Source organism: Rhinichthys klamathensis, unplaced genomic scaffold (assembly GCF_029890125.1).
Source record: "Rhinichthys klamathensis goyatoka isolate OS25496 unplaced genomic scaffold, OSU_Roscu_1.1 h1tg000011l_1, whole genome shotgun sequence".
Classification (NCBI taxonomy): Eukaryota; Metazoa; Chordata; class Actinopteri; order Cypriniformes; family Leuciscidae; genus Rhinichthys; species Rhinichthys klamathensis.
Genome location: NW_026606564.1, coordinates 438,336 through 464,321, shown reverse-complemented (window position 1 = coordinate 464,321; position 25,986 = coordinate 438,336). Strand labels below are relative to the sequence as shown.

The following is a 25,986-nucleotide window of genomic DNA, read 5'->3' as shown; positions in this document are numbered from 1 at the left end:
GGTAACTCCCTGGCTCCTCCAGCCATTGACTCCTGCCTGGATCCTACCACTGTAACCCCTCCCTAGTTTTTCCTCGCCCTGGGTTATCTCTGTTACCAGCTGTGCATCCTCCAAAGCCCCCGCTCACCCACCTCTGTTGGAATATTGTTGATGTTTTAAGGCCCGTAGTCACACCTTATTGATGGGATGGAAATATTAGGGCTGTGTCCTGTTTTCCTATGTTTAGTGAATGTTTCATTTGTTCCCTTTTTCCCGCCACTAGTTTGTTTCCAATTGATTGTTTATGTTCACCTGGTCTTCATTCAGTTTTCATTTGTTTGTCTCTAGTATTTATACACCCTGTGTTTGAGTTGCTCTTGGTCTGTTCTCATCATTATTATGGTGTTCTGTTACCCATGTTTTGTAGAGTATGTGAAGTGTTAGTTTGAGTTTATTTGGATTAAAGAAATCACTGCTGTAATTAAATCCAACTTTTTTTTTTCTTCTCAATTTCTGGTTTTTCAACCCAGTTTGACAATTGCTCTTAGTCTGTTCTCATCATTATTATGGTGTTTTGTAGTGTAACTGAAGTGTTAGTTTGAGTTTATTTGGATTTAAGAAATCATTGCTGCAATTAAATCCAGCTTTTTTATGTCCATTTTTGCAACCCAGCGTGACAATTAGGGATGGCATGGTACCCCTTTTTCGTCACAGTACCAATACTGTAGGCTTGACTGCTAATGCCAATATTCATCTGCTAATGCCAATATTTTTTTCTTTATCAGTTTTGAATATCTATATATAATTAACTTGCCAACACATTGCTTTATTCTCAGTAAAGTGAAAACAGAAAAAACAAACACATTAAATTTCCAATATTTTAATATTCAAATATTTAATTCAGTCCTCTATTCCAGTGCTCTCGTCTAACAGACTCTAACAGTCCTTTTAAACAAAAGTAGTAAACATGATAATGGGAGCATTGGAATGTCTTGGGCTGCTTCCGAAAGCTGAAAAATACGGAGGTAGGAAGACAACAAGACATGTCCTGTCTACTGAGATACCTTCATCTTATTGGTTTTCGAAGCTCTCTCTTTTTTGTTGTAAATTATTAAAACATTATGCTGCCTCTGAAGCCTGTCCGAAATCAGTTTTGTGAGGTACCTTTATGCACAAACACTGCCTACAAGACATTGCCTGATAGGGCAGCGAGGCAACAAGCCTTGGAGAGAGTTTTACCATGACGACTCTCTTATATGAATGTGAAATGCTGTTGTTATGCTGAATGGAGAATGGCATGACTGCTGCAGTGGAGGGAAGAGCTTCCGTGAACTTATAAATAACCTGATATACTGACTGTTCCACAAATATCTAACAAATGTCTTCAGAAGACCTGGAATATAGTGCACACAAATAGTTATATTGCTTTTATAATACTTTTTTTGTCCTTTTTTTTTGAGCTAAGCAGTAACAACCGTAATGCTCCATATCAGATTTTGATTAGTTCCCGACTGATTACATATTACAAATACACATTACATATGCACATTACATATTAACATTCAGACATTGGAAATAAAACATGGAAAATAGAAAGTGTATTTTAATGATTTACATATTTTGCTCCATACCACCTGAGGGCACCATGCATGCCACTGGTATAATGCATTTCTTATAGCGGCTTGTCTTGTTTTTGATGAGCAGCTGGTATTCTTTGCATTTATTGCATCAGCAGTTGATAAATACAAGTGCCATTCCTTGTGCTGCAGCCTGCAACTAACCATTATTTCTTTGATTTATTGAGTAATTGGATAAGTCCAATTTTATTGTCTGTATTTTAATAAACGTGTGATTCCACATCCTACACAATGTTTTCCTCCAAACAAGTACAATTATATACAAATACAGCTCATTTTGCAACCTTTTTCAGGCACATATTTTGTTTGTGTTTTAAACGTCTTTAAAGTGACAAACAGTAAGTGACAGAGATTATCCTTACACATTGCACAGACCAGACTAATTAATAATGGATTTTGTTGTTGATCATTTCCATTATTGATTATCTTTTTTTGATCGATTAGTTGTTGTAGTCCTAGTGTAAAGTTTTGGTGGTAGATCCAGGGGACAATAGTGACAGTGAAATAGCATTGTTTGCCTGTTGATTCATTATTTAGCTGGTAAACATCTGCAGCTGTTGCTAGAACTCTCAGTAGAACAAACAAACGCACTGCAGTTTTTCCCAAATTAATACTTTAAAGGGCTTTGAGAACAGGTGAAGGAGGCTGAAAACAAAGGTTAAAACAGCCTTCAACAGGCTGATGAATAACTTTTTTTAATGAGTTTTATTCAGTTTTTAGTTCCTTACATTTCCTGCTACTGCTTAATGTACAGTGCTATAGCGAAACAGAACGCGATCTTCTCTCATTATGCTACAGTTGTCATCTGATAAAGAGCATTACTTGATTTTGACAGATCAATCCGTTTAATTCTCTCAACCTTTTAACAGTGTTACAAAAGGGAAACTTAATGGAATCAGTGCTTTCTGTGAAATCTATCACAGAGGCTGCCTAAATACATGATAAACTCCGAAACCTTTCTTCAATCAAACTCCAAGTGTCATGTCTGCTGCTCTCTTCTCTCCACTCAGTGGACTCTATTAACCGGGCTGAAGTCTATCCAGTGCAGGATTCTGTTATTTTTATGTGCCATCTGTCTCCCTGAGCTGATGCGGTTCATTTATGGTGCCAGTATTCATCCAGTGCCTGTCACTGCTCTCCACAATTTACACCAGAAGGAAAGGTTAGCTGCCATCATTTACTTTTATTCACCAATCTAGATAATGCTGAGTCTTTTAGATTTTTATTTCTCTCTTCAGGTACAGATGTATAGTCCTCTGGACTAGTTCTGATAGTGTTGTTTCTCTACCAGTTTATGTGCTGTTTTTGCTGTTTAGTTTTTTTTTTTTTTTTTTTTTTTGCAGTTGCTAGCCCATATATAATTAAATGATGCACAACATTAATTAGTGCTGGGTTTGTATTACCTTGGATTCTAAGATATTACGCATTAGACATATACTGTACTTTTGGCTGGGTGATATCACATTTGACCCACAGTAAATTTGAACCATTCCAGACTAGTCTTGATTTGCTGCGTTAAAAGAAACGTAATTATTAAGCTCTTTAGAAATAAAACTTTCGCCTGGTGGGCAGTGCATATACTCTGTTGGAACCCTGGGGTCATTTCTTGATCCCACTCCCCTCTCTTCTGTCCAGTTTTTATCAAAGGCAAAGGAGTAATTATAATGTTGAATTTTTGGATGTAATGGCAGCACTTTCAAGCTCAAATCCTTCCAAACAGGGTCTTATTCATTTGAACAACACAAACGGGTAATTTGACTACACACACACACACTCACACACACACACACACACACACACACACACACACACACACACACACACACACACACACACACACACACACACACACACACACACACACACACACACACACACAAATTGTTGAAACCATTTCCCTTCTTTTGGTACTATTACTTTTTGTATTTGGTATCATTGGTGCTGTTGTTAGTGTTAGTGTTGTTATTTATAATCACTTCCTCCTGCAGGTTAATATAGTTTAATTACCATGATAACTGAATGGTTCTTGGCTTGTGTGTGGCATGTTTTTATCATAACCAACATAGATGGATGCATAGAGATTTAGATTTGCATGTTTAACATTCATTCTCATGCTCCTCCATTCCTAACATTGCAGTTATTATACCCAACACTTTACATGATTGAAATTCAGTGGCATTTCTTATTGTATTGTATACTTTATTGTCCCCTTAGGGAAATTTGTCTTGGGCACAGTGCATGCTGCATTTCCAGAATAAAAATAAGACATTAAAAAGAAAAAATAAATACAATTAAAATAAATTCTAAATCAGTCACAGAAATAGATCAATCTAAATAAAAATTATAATATAGACCAATAGATAATGTTAAGTAATCATTTTGAGTGAAAAACTCAATTTTAACAATGCAGCAACATTTATGCCCCCAAACAGTGTAAAAATATTACAACTTAATCTAAATAATAAGCTTCATCCCTAAAGTGAAGGATTACCTCTGAGCTTACAGGGAAACAAAAGTTCTATGTTCTGCTTAGCTGCTTTTGTTAAATGGATGATTCAGTTGTGCTTCTCTTTGATTGTGCTATGACTGAGTCTCAAATTGACAGTCAGTGTAAATGAGCTCTTATCTTATCCTTGTGCTGAATTTTAACTTGAATGGCTGCCTTTGAGCTGCCAATAGCTCCTCCTGAGTCATTTCAATTGTATGGTAAAGGTCTATGACATATTTTAGAAAAAAAACAAAAACTTTGAAACAGTTATTTATGCATACAACATCAAGGCCAGATTTCTAAGAACATGCATTTTTATATAAAAGGGGAACGAGAAACAAGAAACAACCACATACACATATTGTATTTAACAACAACAAAAAACCTGGGACTGCACTTTTTTCAATGCAGATTGAATATTAAATCAGTGAAAAAGGCTGTCCAAAAGCTAGTTTTTTCTTAAGTTTTTTTTTTTTAATTAAAGCTAAATAAATGAGGCCTATTCACATCCACTGATTTGCAGCATGAAACTGAAGCTGTGAAAAATCTCGTTCTGAAATACACAGCACTTTTTAGAGATTCACAAGATCAGGAATGGAAAAAATAATGACATTTATATGAACAAAAATAGTTATAAAGTCTAGAATTGTCTCACAAAAACAAGACATTGACTTCTAGATAGCCAAGGATCATAATATAATATCATCTAGACATATGTTGCATAAATATGTGCTATATAATTATTTATGTGTTTTAGTTAGTGTATAAATTAAAACACACATAATGAGGGGCCTATCAAAATAAACAAATTAAAAATATAAAGATAATGATATAAATATAAATAGCCTAATAAAGAAATTACCATATTTTTTCAATTAGATTGTTTTGATTTTATAGTTTTTTGTTTATATTGTAAAGAATGGCAAATTTTGGTTAGAAAATACCCAGTATTGAGGGCAATAATCATATAGTCACCATAGTCTAACATCATGCTCTAATTAGAGATGCATCAATTCCAATGATCTTGGCCGATTCAATTTTTTTATAAGTGTGACCTGCCAACACCAATTTTTGCCGATTGCAATTTTCTTTCTAATTGACAGCACAAACAAAAATCTACTTTTCTTCAATGCAAAATTTGAGTAAAAAGTCAGTAATAAAATAAGAACCAATTGCAAACACCATCACAAATAAATGCAAAAGAATAAAGAGAGATATGAAATAAACTAGGCTTTAAGTTTTTCAGGTGGATCTAACAGTATATTCAGGTGAGAAAGCAGGTGCTGTACATTAAATATAGACTAATGCTTAAAAAAATACAGTTTATTCATTCAAGAGCAGTGAGGGATTTTATCTTTGTCTTTTGTTTGATGGACAAGACTGCACAGACTCAATATACTGTTACACACACTTTTTCTCAGTGTTTACGTTTACTTAAGACCAACTGTTTTTACGAGGATAGTTTCACGTCGATTATCTTGTTTTCATAATCGTTGGAAGCCAAAATCGAAAATTAATTACGATTAGTTGCACAGCCCTAGCTACAGGATGATATGGCTGCTAGCAATTTCTACGTTTTTCTTTGATGAACCCTTTGACTCATACAATCGCACCAATGTGATCAGTCTTGGCTGGTCCCTGGAGTGTACAATCACTTTAGTGTGATTAGTATGGAATGATATTCCGGACATTATTCAAAAGGAATTGCAAATTGTATTTGCAATTGCGTTTTCAATTTGTGGATGCATAAAATGTGACATAATCCAAACGCAATTGCAAATCGCCAATTACCGTTTGCATTTTCGTTTAAGCGAACGCACACTGACTGCCAAATTTCAAATGGAAAAGCAAAGTCCGTTTGCAACTGTGTTTCCCATATCTTACGAGTTTGGCCCTGTCATATTTAAATAGCAATTTCAACTACCACGTCTACTTTTTCACTTTCTCAGCGTCGCGTATGTAGCCAGCCAAAACTCCGATGCCTCACGGAAACCTGTCAATCAGTGTCAAGGGTGGGATTATGCTATGGGGCGTGTTTGTGTTGGGAAGTGACGTCACTCACAGACGACGGTCAAGAATTGATGCCCTGAACAGACGCCGGTTTATTTTAAACAATGGAGGTTGTTGTTGGTGAAATTGTGGAGGACCTTATGATGCTCGCGCAGCAAGTTGATGACAGTGCATCCTCTACAGATTTCCTCTTACTCAGAAGCCAGTTAGTTTTGGATAAGTTAAAGGTCCCCTGACATGGGGTTATTTTATTATTTTATAATGTTTCCTGGGTTGTCCTTATAATGTCAGTATGTTTTTTAGATAAAAAAAAGTCATAATTTAGTGTAAGGATTGAGGGCGGATCTAATCCGTGGGGAATTTGCATATCATAATTAATAATTGGTAATTAATAATTATTCATACATGTTTGGATTAGATCAGTCTTACATGTTAATAAATCTCCCGATAAGGGAGGATCTGTCATTCTACCTGCATGCGTGCATGTGAATCCCTGAAATTAACCACAAGTTGATTGCAGTTAATTACACGGACCATTTTTCACAAACAGGTAAAATGAATTAGCTCAATTGTCAGGATAATATTTGTGGGATCCACAATATCATCTTACTTTATAGGATTTCAGGAATCGCAATTCTCTGGCCAGAAGAATTGGGTTTCCCGCCCTATCAACACATACTCTTTAAAGTATCTTTAATTCGTAAAGCTTGTAGCATAAGTTAGACCTTTGGCACTTAAGGGACTTGAAATTGAGCAAAGAGACAGCACATCAATCAAAATGAATATAATGGATTTAATAAAGGCATGTCTACTTATATATTTACTACGGTACAGTAATATATATATATTTACAAACAAAAAAGACATAAACAACACAATAAGACATCAATGAACGAGAAAGTGTGTGAGATATAGAGATATGGATAAATTACACGCGTGAGAGCGAGTAAGAGAGAGAGAGGGAGGGTTACGTTCACCTAGAAAGTCAACTTTCCTGAAACAACACGAAAACACATTCTTAATGCTCTGAAAACAGGGTAACCCAAATTTACTTGCATGTGGAAGGGTTCTCTCATGTGTTGCTGCGTTCCTTGAGCGGCCTGCATGGTCTAGCCGCGTTTTGGACGGCAGATCTTTTGTTCTCCGTGCGCGTGCGGCCCGCATGGTTTAGCTGCGTGCATTAGCTGAATCCTTGGTTCCGTGGAGTCACGTGATGCGACGCGAGTCTTTGAACAGGAGTCGGAAGTCTTTTAGGTCACGTTACTAACGGAAATAGTTCGGCTCAGGTCATTTCACTTCGTGGAAGTGAAACAAGTTGAGTACAGAAAACAGATCTTAGGCTAGAAAGTAAAGAAAAGATCCAGGATAGGATCTGATCCCCTGAGGGGACATCCGCGTGAATTACATGTTTCTGACGCGCTGGAAAGTTCAAGAGAGCGTTGGGCGGAGCCGCGCTCCTACATTTATCACCTCGGAGAAATCCATCCCCTTCCTGTTCACTGGGCCAATCGGGGAATGGATGTTGCACGCGGGAACCCTCGGTTTATTGTCCTTTGTTTGGGAGAACGTGCCCCTCGTGGTACAGGGGTGTGTTCAAGGAGGGTGTATAGTTTAACAGTTTGAATCTTCAATGGCGGTAAAACCTATTAAAAATACACTTTACTTTATATCTCTGTGCATATTCAGATAGCCCGTTCCATGAGCATTTTAGAGGTGTCAAACACATCAAATGAAAGTCAAAGGAAAAATACAGAGGTATTTAATATGCATAAAGAAGGTATTTCTAATGTCTATTTATGCCGTGGCCAAACAAAGATATTTCACTGTGACATGGGGAAAAACACTTATACATTTAACAAAATATATTCAATGGTTTTTATGTCTTTACCCAACAGAAATGTCCGTCTCTTTGTTCAGAGACATTCTGCGACATTCCGATGGGTTATAAAGTCTCGTAACAGGAGCTTCACTCGTGTGTTGGGGGAGGGAAGGGCTCGTGTGTGTGTGTGTGTGTGTTACATTCAGTCTTTTTGGGTCTTTAGCAGGATGTATTTAGTTATTCAGATTCACCCTTTTAGCCCAGTCCTTACATTAGAAATAAAAGGCATTTTTCCTAGCCTGATTTTAGCCTCTGATTTGAACACTCTGTTTGAAGGGGTGTGTCTGCTATGGGATTCAGTAACCGGCCACTGCTGTGGTTGGCTGACATGCTTGCATATACGTATTACATCTGAAACTCTCTCGAATACTTTTACTACAGCTATTATACGTTTTTACTATTACAGCTATCGAGATTAACGAATTGTGAGAAGTTTTTAAAGTATTTAGATCTATTCCCATAACATAAAATGTTGCCGTGATGAGCATTGAGCAAGCAGATGAAAGTCTGTTGATCGTGAGAATGAAGATCTTATCATTGCAACGCAGTTTCTGCACTCTCTCTAATGCTTTCACCAATGCAAACACGATGATGTACATACAGTAAGAGCTTCGTTGAGCAGTGTAACGTGCGTCATTGATTTCATAACGAGTTGTCCAGATAAACTCGCGCTGTGTGGAAAGATTGTTCTTTGATCACTTTCTGTATAATTTGTTCACAATTTAAATACGATTATTTTCATACTACTAAAAGAAACGATGTGAAGCTGATATTTTAGTCACTGGCTTGACTTATGCATAAACAGTATTGAACGATTTTGAGAGAAAGATTAACTTACCTGTCTGAACTTGAACAAGTAGGCTAACGTTACACATCAAGTGTTGCTTGGTAGCTCGATCGATTTTATTTTCAGACGTTCATCGAGGCCAGCTCTGTATTGGCCCAAGTTGAGGAAACAGCCGTTGGTGAAATGTTTGGACCATACAAAACTTTGGGAAGTTGTGTCGGCGCATTTCCAGAGAAAATAAAATTAACCCATTGTTTCTTCAGAAGCTCGGATGAAGGAACTAAAAAATACTTTTGTGTTCATTTGTACATCCGAACACTGATCAACTGCCATGCTTCGCTCGTTGGCAAGCCATGATATCTCTCGAGGAAAAACTTAAATCGCGTTCGTACTTCCTAGCTCACTTTCTCTAAGGAAGCTCTCTCTCTGAGCTTCCTAGCTCAAAATCTCTGGGTGGGCAAAGCAGAGAAAGGGGAGGTTACCTTTCCTCCGTATGACATCATACGGTGGAGATTCAATATCAGCTCATCTGAGCTTTCATTTTCTCAAAGGCAGAGAAAGATAGCCAAAGCTCGGTTTACACCGATTGAAATTTTAGCCACTGGGGGACCATATACAGGCTAGGGGAACTCATATTAATGTTAAAAAACCTCAGAAAGTGAAAATTTCATGTCAGGGGACCTTTAAATGAGTTTGTGGCCTTGACCAACAGCAACATCAGTAATGTTGTCTTCGCCAACCTCAGTGAAGTAGCTCACAGGCTTTTTGTGAAGGACAGGACAACTAAAGGACCAGGACGTCCTTTACTGGACATACCACAAGAGATGATCGTGTACTACGTGATACTGTATGTGGTTACTCATGTGTCCAGCTTGCGCGCCTGCTTGGAGTATCTGAGCGAACCATACGCAGAAGACTGGAACAGCATGGATTAAGGTACTTCATTTTAATACATTTGTATTATTGAGAGAGGAAAAAGTGGAATGGCACTGTACAAATAAGGAATCTAAATACTATTCTGTTATGAGTATTGCCTTATACAAAATATTATGCTGCGAGTTTTCTCATAGCACTTTGCACGATGCAACTTATAGAATAAAAAAATGTTTTGCCAGACTTCTTCAATTTGTACTGGATTCAGTGCGCGACCAGCAGCCTTATTGCTCGTTTTCAAGTATTCCCTTGGCTCTATGCACCTGAAGATAAAGGATTTCTTGTCAATTTGGACTGGAGTGCAACAATTTTTTCTAGTTTACAAAAAGTGTAAACTATAAATATTATAAATTGTTCTTACTCTGAATATGAAGACCTTGTGCCCGAAGATGACCATTGACCATGTATAATCCTGTACCCAGAGTTTGGGTAATGTCTTTGTATTTCTGCCACAATGTTGTCTAATACGTCATCAGTGACATCAGAGTACAAATCTTTAGCTCTTTGGGGGGGAAGAAACTATGAGAAAACTCACAGGATAATTTTTTGTATAAGGCAATACTCATAACAGAATAGTATTTATATTCGTTATTTGTACAGTGCCATTCCACTTTTTCCTCTCTCAATAATACAATTGTATTAAAATGAAGTACCTTAATCCATGCTGTTCCAGTCTTCTGCGTGTGGTTCGCTCAGATACTCCAAGTCCTGCTATCTCTGACCGTCGTTGACCTGACAAAAAACTGCATACATATGCGGAGCTCGCCTACAGATTATGTGTCCTCAAAGTACCCGCGTATCTAACAGTAGTTCCACATTGCATTAATTAATTTGCACGCGAGTGTACCGTGTATTCCAGCCCGTTCTCATCCCAAGACGTCATACATGTGACGCTTTGGACATTTCGTTGAAATCTTACGCACATGGCATCCTTTAGCGTCAATATGAGACGCAGAACCCAAGGCATCATACAGGTGACGCTCGTCTAAATCCGACGCACATGGCATCGTTTAGCGTCAATATGAGACGCAGATCCCAAGGCGTCATAACCGTACCCTACCCCAGACCTAAACCTACCCATAACAGTGCATGTTATATTGACGCTAAAGGATGCCATGTGCGTAAGATTTCGACGAAATGTCATATGGCGTCACCTATATGACGCCAAAGGATGAGAATGTGTTGTGTATTCTCCATGTAAATTCATGCACTGAACCGTGACGCCCGTACCGTTTCCGTTCAATACGAATACATGTACCGTTCCACCCCTACGTGACACTGACCGGCCAGTCACCGGTTGTCTGCACTCTGCATCTATACCAGTCAGGAGCAGTCCATATTTTGGACAGATGAGAAACTTTAGTTCTCAGATTACATTTTGAAACCCTTAACCAGACTGATATGGAGAAAGGAAGAGTTGCACTACCCTCACCCAAGAGGGAAAAGGCAATATTTTCAGCATGTCTACTTTACAGTGAGGCCGTCAAGCAGAACTCAATCAAGACAGACTCAGGTAGCCTTCGTAGGCCTGTAGGGAAATATCCTGGTAGACAGTGGCTTGTTGCTTCTGTGAATTTGTATGGAGTGTCTTCAGTCATTCACGGCCAGTGTCAAAGCCCCCCTCCCCAATGTCCATGGTCAGACCTTCAAACAAGAATGTGTTTAGAATTGAATGCTTTATTACTGTAATACAATGTATGTCTTTCAGTACTTGATAATAAATATGCAGATATCACAAAGATATTTGAAAATCTACTTACATATGCAAACTTATTTATAAACTTGTGCTCTCCAGATGTGTATAATAATTTTGTAATTAGATGATGAAGTAATTACTATATTTTCTGCATCCTCAACTGGGTGCCCAACAAGCTTGTGGAACAAGTCTGGCAGCTGGGTGGCATCAATAACTCCCATAATTTGTGTCCATACTTGGCTCTGCCTGGGAATTTAAAATCACTGAATCATTTAGCTCAGTCTTAATTGCAGACCAAATTATTGATCCATTCAACTTTTCCAGAGTTTTAAATCCAATGAGGTAATCATCAGTCATTATGGTCCTGCTTTAGTGGAGAGGTCAAATCAATAGCACCTTATAAACACATACAATGTTGTGAACTCTAGCAGCCTGCAGATGCTGATAACTTCTTTACCAAAGCCCTACACCATCTTTAAACTGACCCTAATGGAGGATGCTGTGCAACTCTGCCTCATTTCATATATCACTCCTTATGAGACAGCCTAGAGGGTCCAAGCCTGTTAACTGTGCCCAGGGAGCAAAATGAAAAATAACCACCTCCACCATGACATAGAAATTGCTGCTTTTATACCCGTCTATTTAATTTTGCTGGTGGCCCAACTCCTTCGAGACAGGAAGTGTTATATCAGTCTTTGTTAATAACAGAGTAAATGTTATTCTATGAGTTTTTGTGATCTTGTTGAAAATGTTTTGTTCACGAGGCAAACCTGGAGACAGATTAAAAACTGTAACTCTGATAGACAGATAAATCAACTGATAGTCGACCATATTGCCATTATCGACATTGGCTAATAACCTTACCCACTTAACAGAAATGTAAGTTTCCTTCTTTTTTCATTTCCCAAATCTATTGACAGCCTTGTCAATTGGTAATGCACACATTTTAGTTCATTTTGATTCAATACCTTGTTAAACAAGTATTGTATTTGACCATCTGAGTTCACATGATCAATGTCACACATTTACTTGTTTGATTAGTTTGTTTTAAATTAGTCAAAATCCTAAAACAGATTTTTTTTTGTCTTTTGGACCACACACTATGTTGTACTTATATAACTTCACAAGTTGTTTTATAACAGCATTTTTCTTACACTCAGATATCCACACATACACTTGCACATTTCATTTGTTGCACATATTGGATGTGTTTACATTCCATTACAGCACATCTTGTGTCTCTACCCTCTCAGTCAATTAAGAGCATGCTAGTCAACTATACTGTCTACTTTAAATAAAACTCTTGTCTTTTAATGAATTCTAGTCTACACAGTGCCACTTCTCTCTCTCTCTCTACCCCTCCCCTGTGTCCAGAACAAATCTTCTGGAGTCACTGGGGTTTGTGTAATAAATTCTTTATTGGGTGTCGAAACCTGGACAGGGCGTGTGCAAGGCAAAGATTCTCCATAAATGAAATTGCATGGACAACAGGGATGCCAGCACCCTGTCTGCTGGCAGGGAGACTTTACCTCATGACGGTGCAGCATAAATATGTCCTTGTGGATAATGGCACATGTATTTATCAGCACTAGGGCTGGGTGAAATGTCTTATAAAAATATATTTTAGCTTTTTAGCAATATTCAGTATACTATCCCATTATTATTTTGTTTGAGCTGAAATGGCTTTAATTTGGCTTAAAAATAATCTCACACAAGGACAAATATTTTACAGGGGTACACAGTCCATAAGCTGCTCTACCCAATCCATTGGAGATAATTGGAGAGTTGTGGACTCTCTAATTATTATTCCACTATAAATTACTATAAATTCTCTTGTGATTTTAGGTGTAACATAAAGCTTAAATAATACAATCTTGGTAATACGTATCCAACTGTCCACCATTTATTTATTTGCCAAACAACTGTAATTTTCAGGAATTTGGGGAAAGCGGATCCACAACAGCTTTGGCGCCTACACTCTGTTGTTCTGCATCATCATCATTGTTCCAGGTTCTCATTGGTTTGCTGGCATATGGGGGATTCCATTGCCAATGAGAGTGGTCCGCAAATCGCTCGCCCAAGCGGAAAAATGTGCTGTTGCTGCCAGATCTCGATCACTGAAAATCACATTGTATTTGATACAAAACTAACTAGACTAAATTAAATGGAAAAGAAGTAATTACTGAAACTATTTTCATAGTATTTCATTTTCTCCATAGGGAAATACATTTTTCATGAAAACTTAAAAGACAGACAAAACCGTTTAAGTACAGACCTAATGCAAGTAGGCCTACTCTAACTGTCCGAGGTTGTTAATCTATTGTATATCTGTTTGTTACGGTCAACAATTTGCATTATTTCAACTTATTTATTAAAAGAATACTTATATTTTTATTAATTATAAAATAAAAACATGGCTAAAGAAGTCACTACAGTCAAACATACAGTAATACAACTGTATTATTTACCTGCATATATTTAAAATAGAACCGTCCAATATATATAAAAAATCCCACTAGTCCATAAACATTTTTGAATGATGATGCAAACAAATTGTTGAATAAATTCATTGAAATGGGCACTTTGAACTCATTCATGGAAAATGATTTACCAACTTGCCAACACTATTGTTGCTATTTAAACCCAGCCATAGTCAGTTTACATATTCATACTTTTTCCTTTAGTCTCTAAACCAGTTGGCAAGGGCTGCTGTCACCTGCTGCTGTTTTTATGTGTGTTTTGTGAAATCTGCCCAGAATATTTAAGTGGTTTACCCTCACGCTTCAGTGGGGCAACACAAGAGAGAGGGAGGGTGAGAAGGAGAGAGAGACGGCGAACGGAGGAGAGGTGAGGGAAGAAGGAAAGGACAGAAATTGGCTGAGAGAAGAAAAATACAGCTGAGAGCAGCGGGTGCCGTTGGAATTGCATACTTCGCTCTGGGTTGTGCATGTGCAGCCAAGACTGAACATATAAGAGTGAGAAGAAGGACAAAGTAAACAACAGGCAGGTGAAACACGCTGTACCACAAGTGGACTTCCATACTTTGCTGCACTGCCAACTCAGATCCGCGTCGATCCACAATGTCAGTTCTTATTGTCACTCAATTGAAGATCGACACCAGCACTTCATTTAGAAAGGTAAGGCCTTGTTTTTTGTGTCAGCCATTCCATAAAACTCATTATGGATACAAAACTGCAAGCCTGATGTTTGTGATATTACAAGTTAAAGCCTTGTGAAGAGAATATGCTAAAGTACAAAATGCTTTGATTACAGAATTTGGCCAGTGTCTACATTAGGGACCCATCAAGAACATTCTCCATGTTGTAAGACATGGCAAAACTCTTGAAGTGTACAGCTAAACGAACTACAGAAATTAAGGTTTGATATGTCATGATCATAGCACAGCCTATCTCAAGGAGTGCAAAAATATTTTATTGGATTTGCATGCTCAAGCATCTTCAAGGACACTTCTGTTAGTTCTATAGTTAAACTCTTCAATTGCTAATTGTATGACTTTTTCTGTACCGTCTCAATGCGCCCGATTACTTGCAAATGCATACAATTTTTGCTTTAATAGAGGTGGACTATTTCAATCATACCGTTTCAAGCTTTTTAGTCTCCTGGGCCAATACATAATAGCATGCACACACAGACACATTCATGCAGAACCATAAAGAGGATAAATACTTCTTATTGGACCCAAGGCTGAAATTTATTCTGCTATCCATTGAGACTCAATGCTTATCACACCCTGCAGCACAGGCGACACTGATGCACCGTACATCAGTGACAGTGTTCACTGATCGCTACAGTAAAATCTTTTTAGTGTTCACTTGAAGTGACCCTCTGAAACCTCTCTAGTTTTCGACTTGAAGAGCATTGCGAAAAGTTCTAATACATGTGTCTAATCCTTGCACTCTCTATAGACGTCTCTGTCTAATTTACTCACTCATCATCTACTCCCACAGTCTGCTTCATATCATCCTTCGATAAGTTTCCATTTCCATGGCACCTTATCTTGGACATTTTAAAATTGGATTTGAAGGCTGTATGATTGCTCTCACGCGAAAAAAAAAAAAATTGGTTCAGTAAACAGAAAAATCTTCAGTAAGAACACATCCTCATTTTCATGCTCAGTTTCATGCAACTAACTGCAGAAAAGAGATTAAAGATAAAAGTGCAAGTCGATAGGCATATATGGAGGTTCTGAATGTCGTACTGTAGTTTTTCAATATGCCCTGTAAGAATAATAATGACCCATTCGAAACACAATTTTAATCAAAGCTTCGTAAGTAGTTATGAATAAATTGCCTGCTCTTGCAATCAGTTGACTCTGCAAAAGTGAACAATTTTCACATACCTCAGGTGGTGAGAATAGGCTAACAAATTAAATGTCATGTTGTCCTGGCATGCCTTAAAGTTTTAACAGTTTAAGAAATATTACAGCGTAAGCGTACATCATTACATTCTAAAGGTCACTTATTTATGGTGCTTAAAGTACAATAAAAAAGGATTAGAATAAATGGAAGAAAGTAGTGCAGCAACACCAAATTATGTTTTATTAACAAAGGTCAGGAGAAAAACATTTAGATAATTTACCCAATCAGCGTGAGAGGAGGCGTATATATAGTTTGATATAGAGTTGACTATTTTATTAATTAAAAAATCCATCACAATATATACACTAAATATATATATATAATAAATAAGTTATGACAACATATGTTTTTACATTGCTTTCACTCATCAAAATATGTTAAGCAATTTTCTAATTTTTTGTAAGTTATACAAGATTCAGCTCATTTTGTTGTTCAACTCATCATTCATCATTTTAAGTCAGATTAATGTAATTTAGGTTCAAATGACTTAAACATCCAAGTTGTTTGAGCTTTAAAAATTTAAGGAAGCAACTTTTTTTTTTTTAAGTGTAGAGCCAACTTACCTCTGTTCCATGATAGTTTTTCCAGCATCCCTCCTCCACTCCAACTCTTCACTCTCGTTTATTCCTATCCCAGCCAGGGATGGAGGGGAGTGCTCTGTGTTCGGCAAAACTCCGAGCTCGGATCCCTCATTTCAGAAAGCACACCAAATACGCATATTTTATACTATATCTGATTATATGTAAGTGTGAACTCGTGAAATACTTAAGAGGTTAATAGTTCAACCAAAAATGAGAATTGTCATCGTCACCCTCATGTCCTTCCACTTGTATGACTTTCTTTCTTCTGCAGAACACAAAAGAAGATATTTTGAAGAATGTTGGTAAACATCTAAACAGTTTATGTGACCATTAACTTCCACTGTATAGAAAAAAACAAAAAACAATGACACATTTCTCAGATCTTCTTTTATGTTTCACAGAAGAAAAAATCATACAGGTTTGGAATGACATGAGGGTGAGAAAATTATGACTATTTTCATATTTTTGTGAGCTTTAACAATGTATATTATACAGGAAATACAGAATATTCCAACAAAATGCATAATAATAATAATGATAATGAAATGATATGTCAATAAACCTGAAATGTGCAATACATAGTAATGTTCGGTTCGTCGGACTGAATCGTTCTAAACCGTTCGTGTCTTGAGTCAAACCTGATCACCAAGTTACTAAAGTTACTTGCTGCCTGCACAGTCCCTCCAACAAACCAATATCCCGTTATATATGTTACTCCGATTAATCCAACAGTTCACTGAACTGATACATGTTGTGCTGAGAGAACTGATGAGCGCGAACTGCTGATACTGAGCATGCGTGTACTACCAAACAGCAGGCACGTGCACAGGTAGGGCTCAACCTGTGCAGAGCACATGCCCTTTTTGCTCTTACACTCGAAGTGCCCTTTTCTTTGGTGGTGGTGTTTTTTTCCTTCTTCAATAAATCAATGCTATTGCTATTGGTCACCCTTTACGTCTGTCTGTCTGTTTTAAAAATATTTAGCCAATGAAAGTTCTTAAAAAGAGCTTGTGTAAATCTTGTTCGATCCTCAAACTGTCAGTAAAACTGATAACTCCACCCCGGCGCCCCCTCTATCGTGACTGAATGAACTGAAGCTCTGCAGCGGCCGCACAGCAGACAGCAGCTGAACGAAGTTTTGCAAGGGTAAATAAAGATCTTGTTGTTTGAATAAGTACTAAACACTTTGTCTATAAAAGCTCATATTTGATTTATTTGATGTCTGACTGAGACATGAGGTCTAGGCTAGAATTTGCCATCTAGTCATAGCCAATAGCCTACACTTAAATAGCCTATGCATACAGTAGCATTTCATCTTTTATAAAATGCGATTTTGGACAAATGTATTTTACAACAGGAAAAACTGAGCGCCTATATAGCTACAACAAACTTAACCCGTTGATAAAAATGTAACTTAATGTGATGCCGCCGGCGCCGTTTTAATGACGGACAAAATACACATTTGCACACATTCGCTGGTCAAGAACCCCGTAACTGTATTTGAGTTTGACTTTTGTAAAATGTAAACAATATATTTATAAGTATTACAACAACATATAATTTGTTTTTACCATCGGAAAATTAAATCATAAGCACAGGCGCGCCCCCGCGCTGTTTCATACTGAAACTACACAAAGCGACTGAGTGATCCTCGTCGTCACCTAGGTGACATATATTTCTAAGAAATGTATGTTCTTCTTTGAATTATGATTGCTGATACACTTAATTTATTAACATTTCATCTTATGGTAATAATATTAAATTATGGTTAATTCAAGGTTGTTGATATGCACGTATTCACTGTATAGTTTTTTAATCTATAGTATTATACTCTCTGCTCGTCCTCACATGTATAAATGTAGTAAAACATGGTTTTACTACAGTAATGTTGTAGTAGTAACTAAAAAAAAAACATTACAGAAGATCACTGTGAAAACTTTATATTTTATCATGCAGAATGTAATTCATGATTTAATTCATTCCAATGCTTAATTTATTTGATCCAAAATACAGCAAAAACAGTAATATTGTGAAATATTTTTACAATCTAAAATAACTGTTTTCTATTTAAATATTTTAAAAAGTATTTTATATCTGTGATCAAAGCTGAATTTTCAGCATCATTACTCAAGTTCAGGACTCTTCAGTGTCACGTGGTCCTTCGGAAATCCTTTTCACTGCAACTGTACTTTTCACACTATTTTATTTATTTATTTTCATTGCTGGCTTATTTTAGGGAAAGTGTAGTGAACAAGGGACCTTCAAGAGACCAACATTCCTGGTCCTCCACAGTATCAAGTTTTTGCCAGGTAGGCGGATACATGTTGGATATGCTATAGTTGTATGGCTACCATTGTATGGCTGTAGTTTCTTATAATCTGGAATTGAGTTGGACATAATTATTTAAATTATATTTCAAAATAGTTTCTCAAAAATACTTGACTCATGTTTATGTGTGACATTGAGAAGAGGGGAAGGTAGAGCAATGTTAACCAAATACAAATTAGCTTATGAAACCAAACAGAATAGCTAAAAAAAGATATATTTTATTGAACTTTGTGTGTGCAAAGCAGAGAAAAAAAATATATACATATATATATATATATATATATATATATATATATATATATATATATATATATATATATGTATATAATTTTTTTTATAACTATAACATCTATAAAAAAATTATAACTGATATAACTATTTTTTGTACTTATATGAATTTTGATTACTTGGTGGGGGGAAAAAGGGAGGGGGTGCCCTTTTTCAGTTTTAGCACATGCCCCTCAAAAGGTCTGTGCACGGCCCTGCCAAACAGTAACAGTACACTGATACAGCGGTTCGAGTCAAGAATTGCTTACATCTTTTTTCAAATCACTACACTGAACCTAAAGTTAAAATAATTACGTGAACAAACTTTTGGCGAGGTTTTAAGGGGACAAAGTAAATGTTTAAAATGTATTAATCAAAACAGAAACGTATTGAACATGCTTCGACTTTTGTCGACTGTATATTCAGGTTGCAGCAGTACTCTTACAAACACTTACAGCGGTTCTCAAGTCAAGAATTGGTTGCAACAGTTTTCGAATCACCAGTACACTGAACCTAGAACCGTTTCTTTTGGACACGTTCAAGAACCGATGAGTTGGAGATACTAAGCATGCGTGATAGCACCATCTGAACCGAAATTTCTTTCAGACAACTGATGCTGTGCTGATAATCTGAGCATGTGTGAACCGATGACTTGAATTAGGGGGTGAATTTGGCGAAATATAGGTTTATTTAATAACAAACGAAACATGTAAAACATCCAAGTTTGCACATCAGTGCCTGTATTGGGTGCTTTAGTTACAGAACATAAATGTTAGAAACCCAAGATGGTGATGATGATGATTATTATTTAACTAATTACAAATTACTTTATTTGAATGTCCACCGGGATGATAGAATTGACATCATTACGTGAGGACGTAAAGAACTGGTAAACCTTTTTTGGAACCAGTTCATTGAAACGAACTGTCCGAAAGAACCGGTTCGAGTAAAAGAACCAGACTTCCCATCACTACAATATAGTGCACATATCACGTTTATAGGCTCCTGTAGCTTAAATGGTAGAGTATGTTGCTAGCAGTGCCAAGGTTATGTAACTTGATTTCCATTGAGAACATAGACTGTCAAAAATGTATTCTTGGAATGCACTGTACAGCCACACTTCATTTACTTTGAATGCATCTGAACATTAGAAGACCAGAATTGCAAGCTTATGCAAAGATGTTTGATCTTCTGCTGTATACGAATGTTTTGTGAACTCTGACTGACATTTAACCAATTTGGAGTTCACAAATTTGTGAATTCAAAGAACACGAATAGTTCACGCTACACAAAAAAAAAAAATGCTGCGTAGTTTCCAGTATTTCTGGGTCCAAGGTAATTTTGCATGCTTAAAGCTTAGTATCGCAGCTTAAGTTGCTTTGGATAAAAAAATCTGCCAAATGCATACATGTAAATATAGACCAATACTATGGACCGTAATTTCATTGAAAAGGACCATGAATGTGTATGTATATTTCTGCAATGGCAAAATGTGGTACCCTGTTCTGTTTATACATTGTTTTTATTATATATGAGATTCATTCTGTCCATTGCTGGACAGAACTGCTTTACATTACAAGTACACTTGGAGTGACAAAAGAAACATTGATTAATAAAAAAAATACATACCATTACCATATATACACTCACCGAAAGGATTATTAGGAACACCATACTAATACTGTGTTTGACCCCCTTTCGCCTATAGAACTGCCTTAATTCTACGTGGCATTGATACAACAAGGTGCTGAAAGCATTCTTTAGAAATGTTGGCCCATATTGATAGGATAGCATCTTGCAGTTGATGGAGATTTGTGGGATGCACATCCAGGGCACGAAGCTCCCGTTCCACCACATCCCAAAGATGCTCTATTGGGTTGAGATCTGGTGACTGTGGGGGCCATTTTAGTACAGTGAACTCATTGTCATGTTCAAGAAACCAATTTGAAATGATTCGAGCTTTGTGACATGGTGCATTATCCTGCTTGGAAGTAGCCATCAGAGGATGGGTACATGGTGGCCATAAATGGATAGACATGGTCAGAAACAATGCTCAGGTAGGCCGTGGCATTTAAACGATGCCCAATTGGCACTAAGGGGCCTAAAGTGTGCCAAGAAAACATCCCCCATACCATTACACCACCACCACCAGCCTGCACAGTGGTAACAAGGCATGATGGATCCATGTTCTCATTCTGTTTACGCCAAATTCTGACTCTACCATCTGAATGTCTCAACAGAAATCGAGACTCATCAGACCAGGCAACATTTTTCCAGTCTTCAACTGTCCAATTTTGGTTAGCTCTTGCAAATTGTAGCCTCTTTTTCCTATTTGTAGTGGAGATGAGTGGTACCCGGTGGGGTCTTCTGCTGTTGTAGCCCATCCGCCTCAAGGTTGTGCGTGTTGTGGCTTCACAAATGCTTTGCTGCATACCTCGGTTGTAACGAGTGGTTATTTCAGTCAAAGTCGCTCTTCTATCAGCTTGAATCAGTCGGCCCATTCTCCTCTGACCTCTAGCATCAACAAGGCATTTTCGCCCACAGGACTGCCGCATACTGGATGTTTTTCCCTTTTCACACCATTCTTTGTAAACCCTAGAAATGGTTGTGCGTGAAAATCCCAGTAATTGAGCAGATTGTGAAATACTCAGACCGGCCCGTCTGGCACCAACAACCATGCCACGCTCAAAATTGCTTAAATCACCTTTCTTTCCCATTCTGACATTCAGTTTGGAGTTCAGGAGATTGTCTTGACCAGGACCACACCCCTAAATGCATTGAAGCAACTGCCATGTGATTGGTTGATTAGATAATTGCATTAATGAGAAATTGAACAGGTGTTCCTAATAATCCTTTAGGTGAGTGTATAATGGCTGATACTGTGATAGATGTGGTTCATGAAGCATATACAACACTCCAAACCATTAGGAAAAAGAAGAAATGTTAGAAGTAAAGCTTAGAGTTCACTTGGTTGTAGGTAGGGAAATACCCTGGACAGAAGGCCAGTCCGTCACAGGACTAACAATCACACACAGACATACACATTCACACTCACACCTACAGAAAATGTAGTGTCTTTAATTAACCTATACTGCGTGTCTGTGGATTGTGGGAGAAAACAGCACCCAGAGGATACACATAGCAACACAGGTAGAACATGTCAACTCCACAAAGAAATGCCTCAACCACAAGATGAACCCGAACTGGGACCTTCTTGCTGTGAGACGACACTGAGCCACCGTGCCGCCAGATGGAGAAAGTGAATTGATAGAAATAAGTGTCTCCTTGAATAAGGGCTTACATGATCTACGGTATATGCATTACTAAAGACCTTACCAAAAACATTCCATCAGCTTCCTTTATTTCTTTGCATTTAAAATGACTTTTCTGCTTATTCAGCAACTGTCCATTTCAGTCAGTGAGGCAGCAAATTGAGATACAGCCCTAAACCTTGAAGAGATGTTTCTCTGTCATCCTATGAGCCAGGTTGGTATTGCTCAGAGTATCCTGCAGATTACTCTATTGATCTAAATAGCTGAGGTCTGCTGAACTCTCCACAAAGATAGATGTCCTTTTAAACACAGTTGACAGCTCAAAGATGAATCCACAAACAACCAACTCATCAAATATCAATCAGTTAACACCTGAGCAAATCTTTATTGTTGTCCGTCCTAAACGCTTGTGCATTTTAAAGAAACTGTCAGTGAGCCATTATTTTGTACTGGGCATCCACAACTTTTCCAAGAGTTCTCAAATTCTTTCCTTTTTTTTTTTTTTTAAGTGACCATTCAATGTACCGTTTATAAAGCAAAACAAAGTTTTGAGAAACCGTCCAATAATACTGTTGTTGTGTTTACGGTGTTTTTGACATACCAATCAAATATAGGCTTTGCTCTGAGAATTGAAGTACTTTAATTGCATTCAGTGTCATATCAGTGCAATTGGATGTAACTGAATGTTGAAGTGCATTTGATTGATAAAGGAGTTTATTTCACAGCTGAATATGGATCTTATTAGGGTCAACTTCACTGTGGTTAATTGCATTTTGATATACAGCACTTAAGCAGAAACACATCACTGTCTGACACAGGCTGTAAGATATTCTAGAGCGTTTTGCATTTAGCTTTTTTTCTGTTAAGATAACTCATTATTCAATGCCATGAATGATATTGAGATTGATGCTCAAATTGATAAAATCTCAGATCAGTTTAATAGATGTAAACAAAATATTTGTGAAGCAAACATGTGAATTGTTAGTTTGCACCACTCACAATTGTAATATTGGACACAATGAAGCTCCAAACAGCAATGAAAAATAATGAACCAAAATGAAATATACTCTTATTTTAACATGACAGCCATTAAGGAAACATGAAAAAGGAATTGATTGCGATGAGAGATTCTGTCGCGCAGTCTTCTGCAGCATCCACAACATAACACCATAAATCCTTCAAAAGGACTTAGAAATGCATGTCTGTATGGGATCAATATTGCTGCATCTCAAAAGAAATCTCAAGGCTTGACTCATGAAAAAGCCAGGAGCGTATAGCTTCTTGATGTCCAGTTTGCCCACAAAGCCATGAAGGAAATCTCAGCGATTTCTCAAAGCTGAAAGTGATGAAAAAAAAAATATTCTGTTGAGTGCAGCCACAATATTTGTTCTGCAAAGTATTGTGTGTTATTTTATTAGATTATGATTATGATTAGATTTTTTTTGGCTATGTTGTAAATGTTACATTCATATGAATTTTCCTCATCAAAGATTTTCTAGAGTTGCTGACATTTCAAAAGAAATACCCTTGGACTTTGCATACAGCCCTGTTTACTTCAACCTGGCTTTTGATGAAAATGTGGTTGTTAAAAGAGTTTGAACCATGTAGACGCTACTTTGTCAAGCAGCATCCCTTGAGGTCGGGTTTAAGAGTGTATCATCTAGAAGCTATGATTAAGGTGTATCCATGATAGCCTCTCTGCTAAGTCAATTAAACCTGAACACCTTTGTAGCACCGAGTGCATGAATAATGCAGGCTATAAGTTATTCAGCCTCCAGCACTTCTGTTTTGAGTAAGCACACTTCATCTGAATGCCTGCTAGAAAGAAAATGGAAATTACACGCAGTTAAAAGGAAATTAATTGATTCTTGTACACTTTAATTTCCCTAGCTTTCTAGAGATATTTGTGATACAGTCGGGACCACAGTTTGATTTGATAAGGTATGGGCTCAATGTTTATTTTATTTTTTATAAAATATATTCAGAGTGTTCTAAACAAAAGCCATTAGTTTGTTTTTATTGTATTTTATGGATTATAACACTTAAGCAACGGCATGCAGTTATTCGAAAAAAAAAACACAAGCGTAGAATTCTAAGAATTACATACAATCAGCCAAAAAGAAAGAGAGGGAGAAAAAACCCCATAAAATGACTTGAATGTGTAAATATTTTACCATCATACCGTCTTAATAAATGCCATATAGAAAGACGCTTGCTTGTAGAGCTATATTTGCAGTACATTCGTGTAATGGGATGGCAATGCTTTTTCACAAATGTAGGCCATCAATGTTGTATGTGCACGTTATATACACTCACCGGCCACTTTATTAGGTACCCCATGCTAGTAACGGGTTGGACCCCCTTTTGCCTTCAGAACTGCCTCAATTCTTCGTGGCATAGATTCAACAAGGTGCTGGAAGCATTCCTCAGGGAGTTTGGTCCATATTGACATGATGGCATCACACAGTTGCCGCAGATTTGTCGGCTGCACATCCATGATGCGAATCTCCCGTTCCACCACATCCCAAAGATGCTCTATGGGTTGAGATCTGGTGACTGTGGAGGCCATTTTAGTACAGTGAACTCATTGTCATGTTCAAGAAACCAATTTGAAATGATTAGAGCTTTGTGACATGGTGGAAGTAGCCATCAGAGGATGGGTACATGGTGGCCATAAAGGGATGGACATGGTCAGAAACAATGCTCAGGTAGGCCGTGGCATTTAAACGATGCCCAATTGGCACTAAGGGGCCTAAAGTGTGCCGGGAAAACATCCCCCACACCATTACACCACCACCACCAGCCTGCACAGTGGTAACAAGGCATGATGGTTCCATGTTCTCATTCTGTTTACGCCAAATTCTGACTCTAACATCTGAATGTCTCAACAGAAATCGAGACTCATCAGACCAGGCAACATTTTTCCAGTCTTCAACTGTTCAATTTTGGTGAGCTCTTGCAAATTGTAGCCTCTTTTTCCTATTTGTAGTGGAGATGAGTGGTACCCGGTGGAGTCTTCTGCTGTTGTAGCCCATCCGCCTCAAGGTTGTGCGTGTTGTGACTTCACAAATGCTTTGCTGCATACCTCGGTTGTAACGAGTGGTTATTTCAGTCACTGTTGCCCTTCTATCAGCTCGAACCAGTCTGGCCATTCTCCTCTGACCTCTGGCATCAACAAGGCATTTCCGCCCACAGAACTGCCGCTCACTGGATGTTTTTTCTTTTTCGGACCATTCTCTGTAAACCCTAGAGATGGTTGTGCGTGAAAATCCCAGTAGATTAGCAGTTTCTGAAATATTCAGACCAGCCCTTCTGGCACCAACAATCATGCCACGTTCAAAGTCACTCAAATCAACTTTCTTCCCCATACTGATGCTCGGTTTGAACTGCAGGAGATTGTCTTGACCATGTCTACATGCCTAAATGCACTGAGTTGCCGCCATGTGATTGGCTGCTTAGAAATTAAGTGTTAACGAGCAGTTGGACAGGCGTACCTAATAAAGTGGCCGGTGAGTGTACAATGTTCTTTCTGCTGTTGTTGCTGCTGCTGCAAAATAAAAAATATATATATTTTACATAATCTTGTTTCTGTTGCTCCATATGGTCTTCCATTCAGATGTAGTTTTGTTGGTCCTGAAATGGGTCACATGATTAATATATTGTATAAAATATTAAAGTTAAAGGCACAATATGTAAGTTTAGCATCTCGATGTCACTTATTTAAAACAATAACAAAGGTGTAGCTTGATG

General features: G+C 37.5%; 1 protein-coding gene across 2 annotated transcripts in view; it reads left to right on the top strand.

Moving 5' to 3' along the window:
- Positions 1 to 25,986, top strand: part of dpp6b (dipeptidyl-peptidase 6b) — a 149,105-nt gene that overhangs the window by 9,345 nt on the left and 113,774 nt on the right. The window contains exon 1 of one of the 2 annotated variants that reach the window (XM_056262920.1): positions 14,379 to 14,546. The exons of the other annotated variant lie outside the window; for it this stretch is intronic. Within the exon in view, the coding sequence (XP_056118895.1) occupies positions 14,490 to 14,546 (57 nt within the window). The 5' untranslated portion in view covers positions 14,379 to 14,489. Of the gene's footprint in view, positions 1 to 14,378; positions 14,547 to 25,986 lie in introns of those variants that run through there. 2 annotated transcript variants of the gene reach the window in all.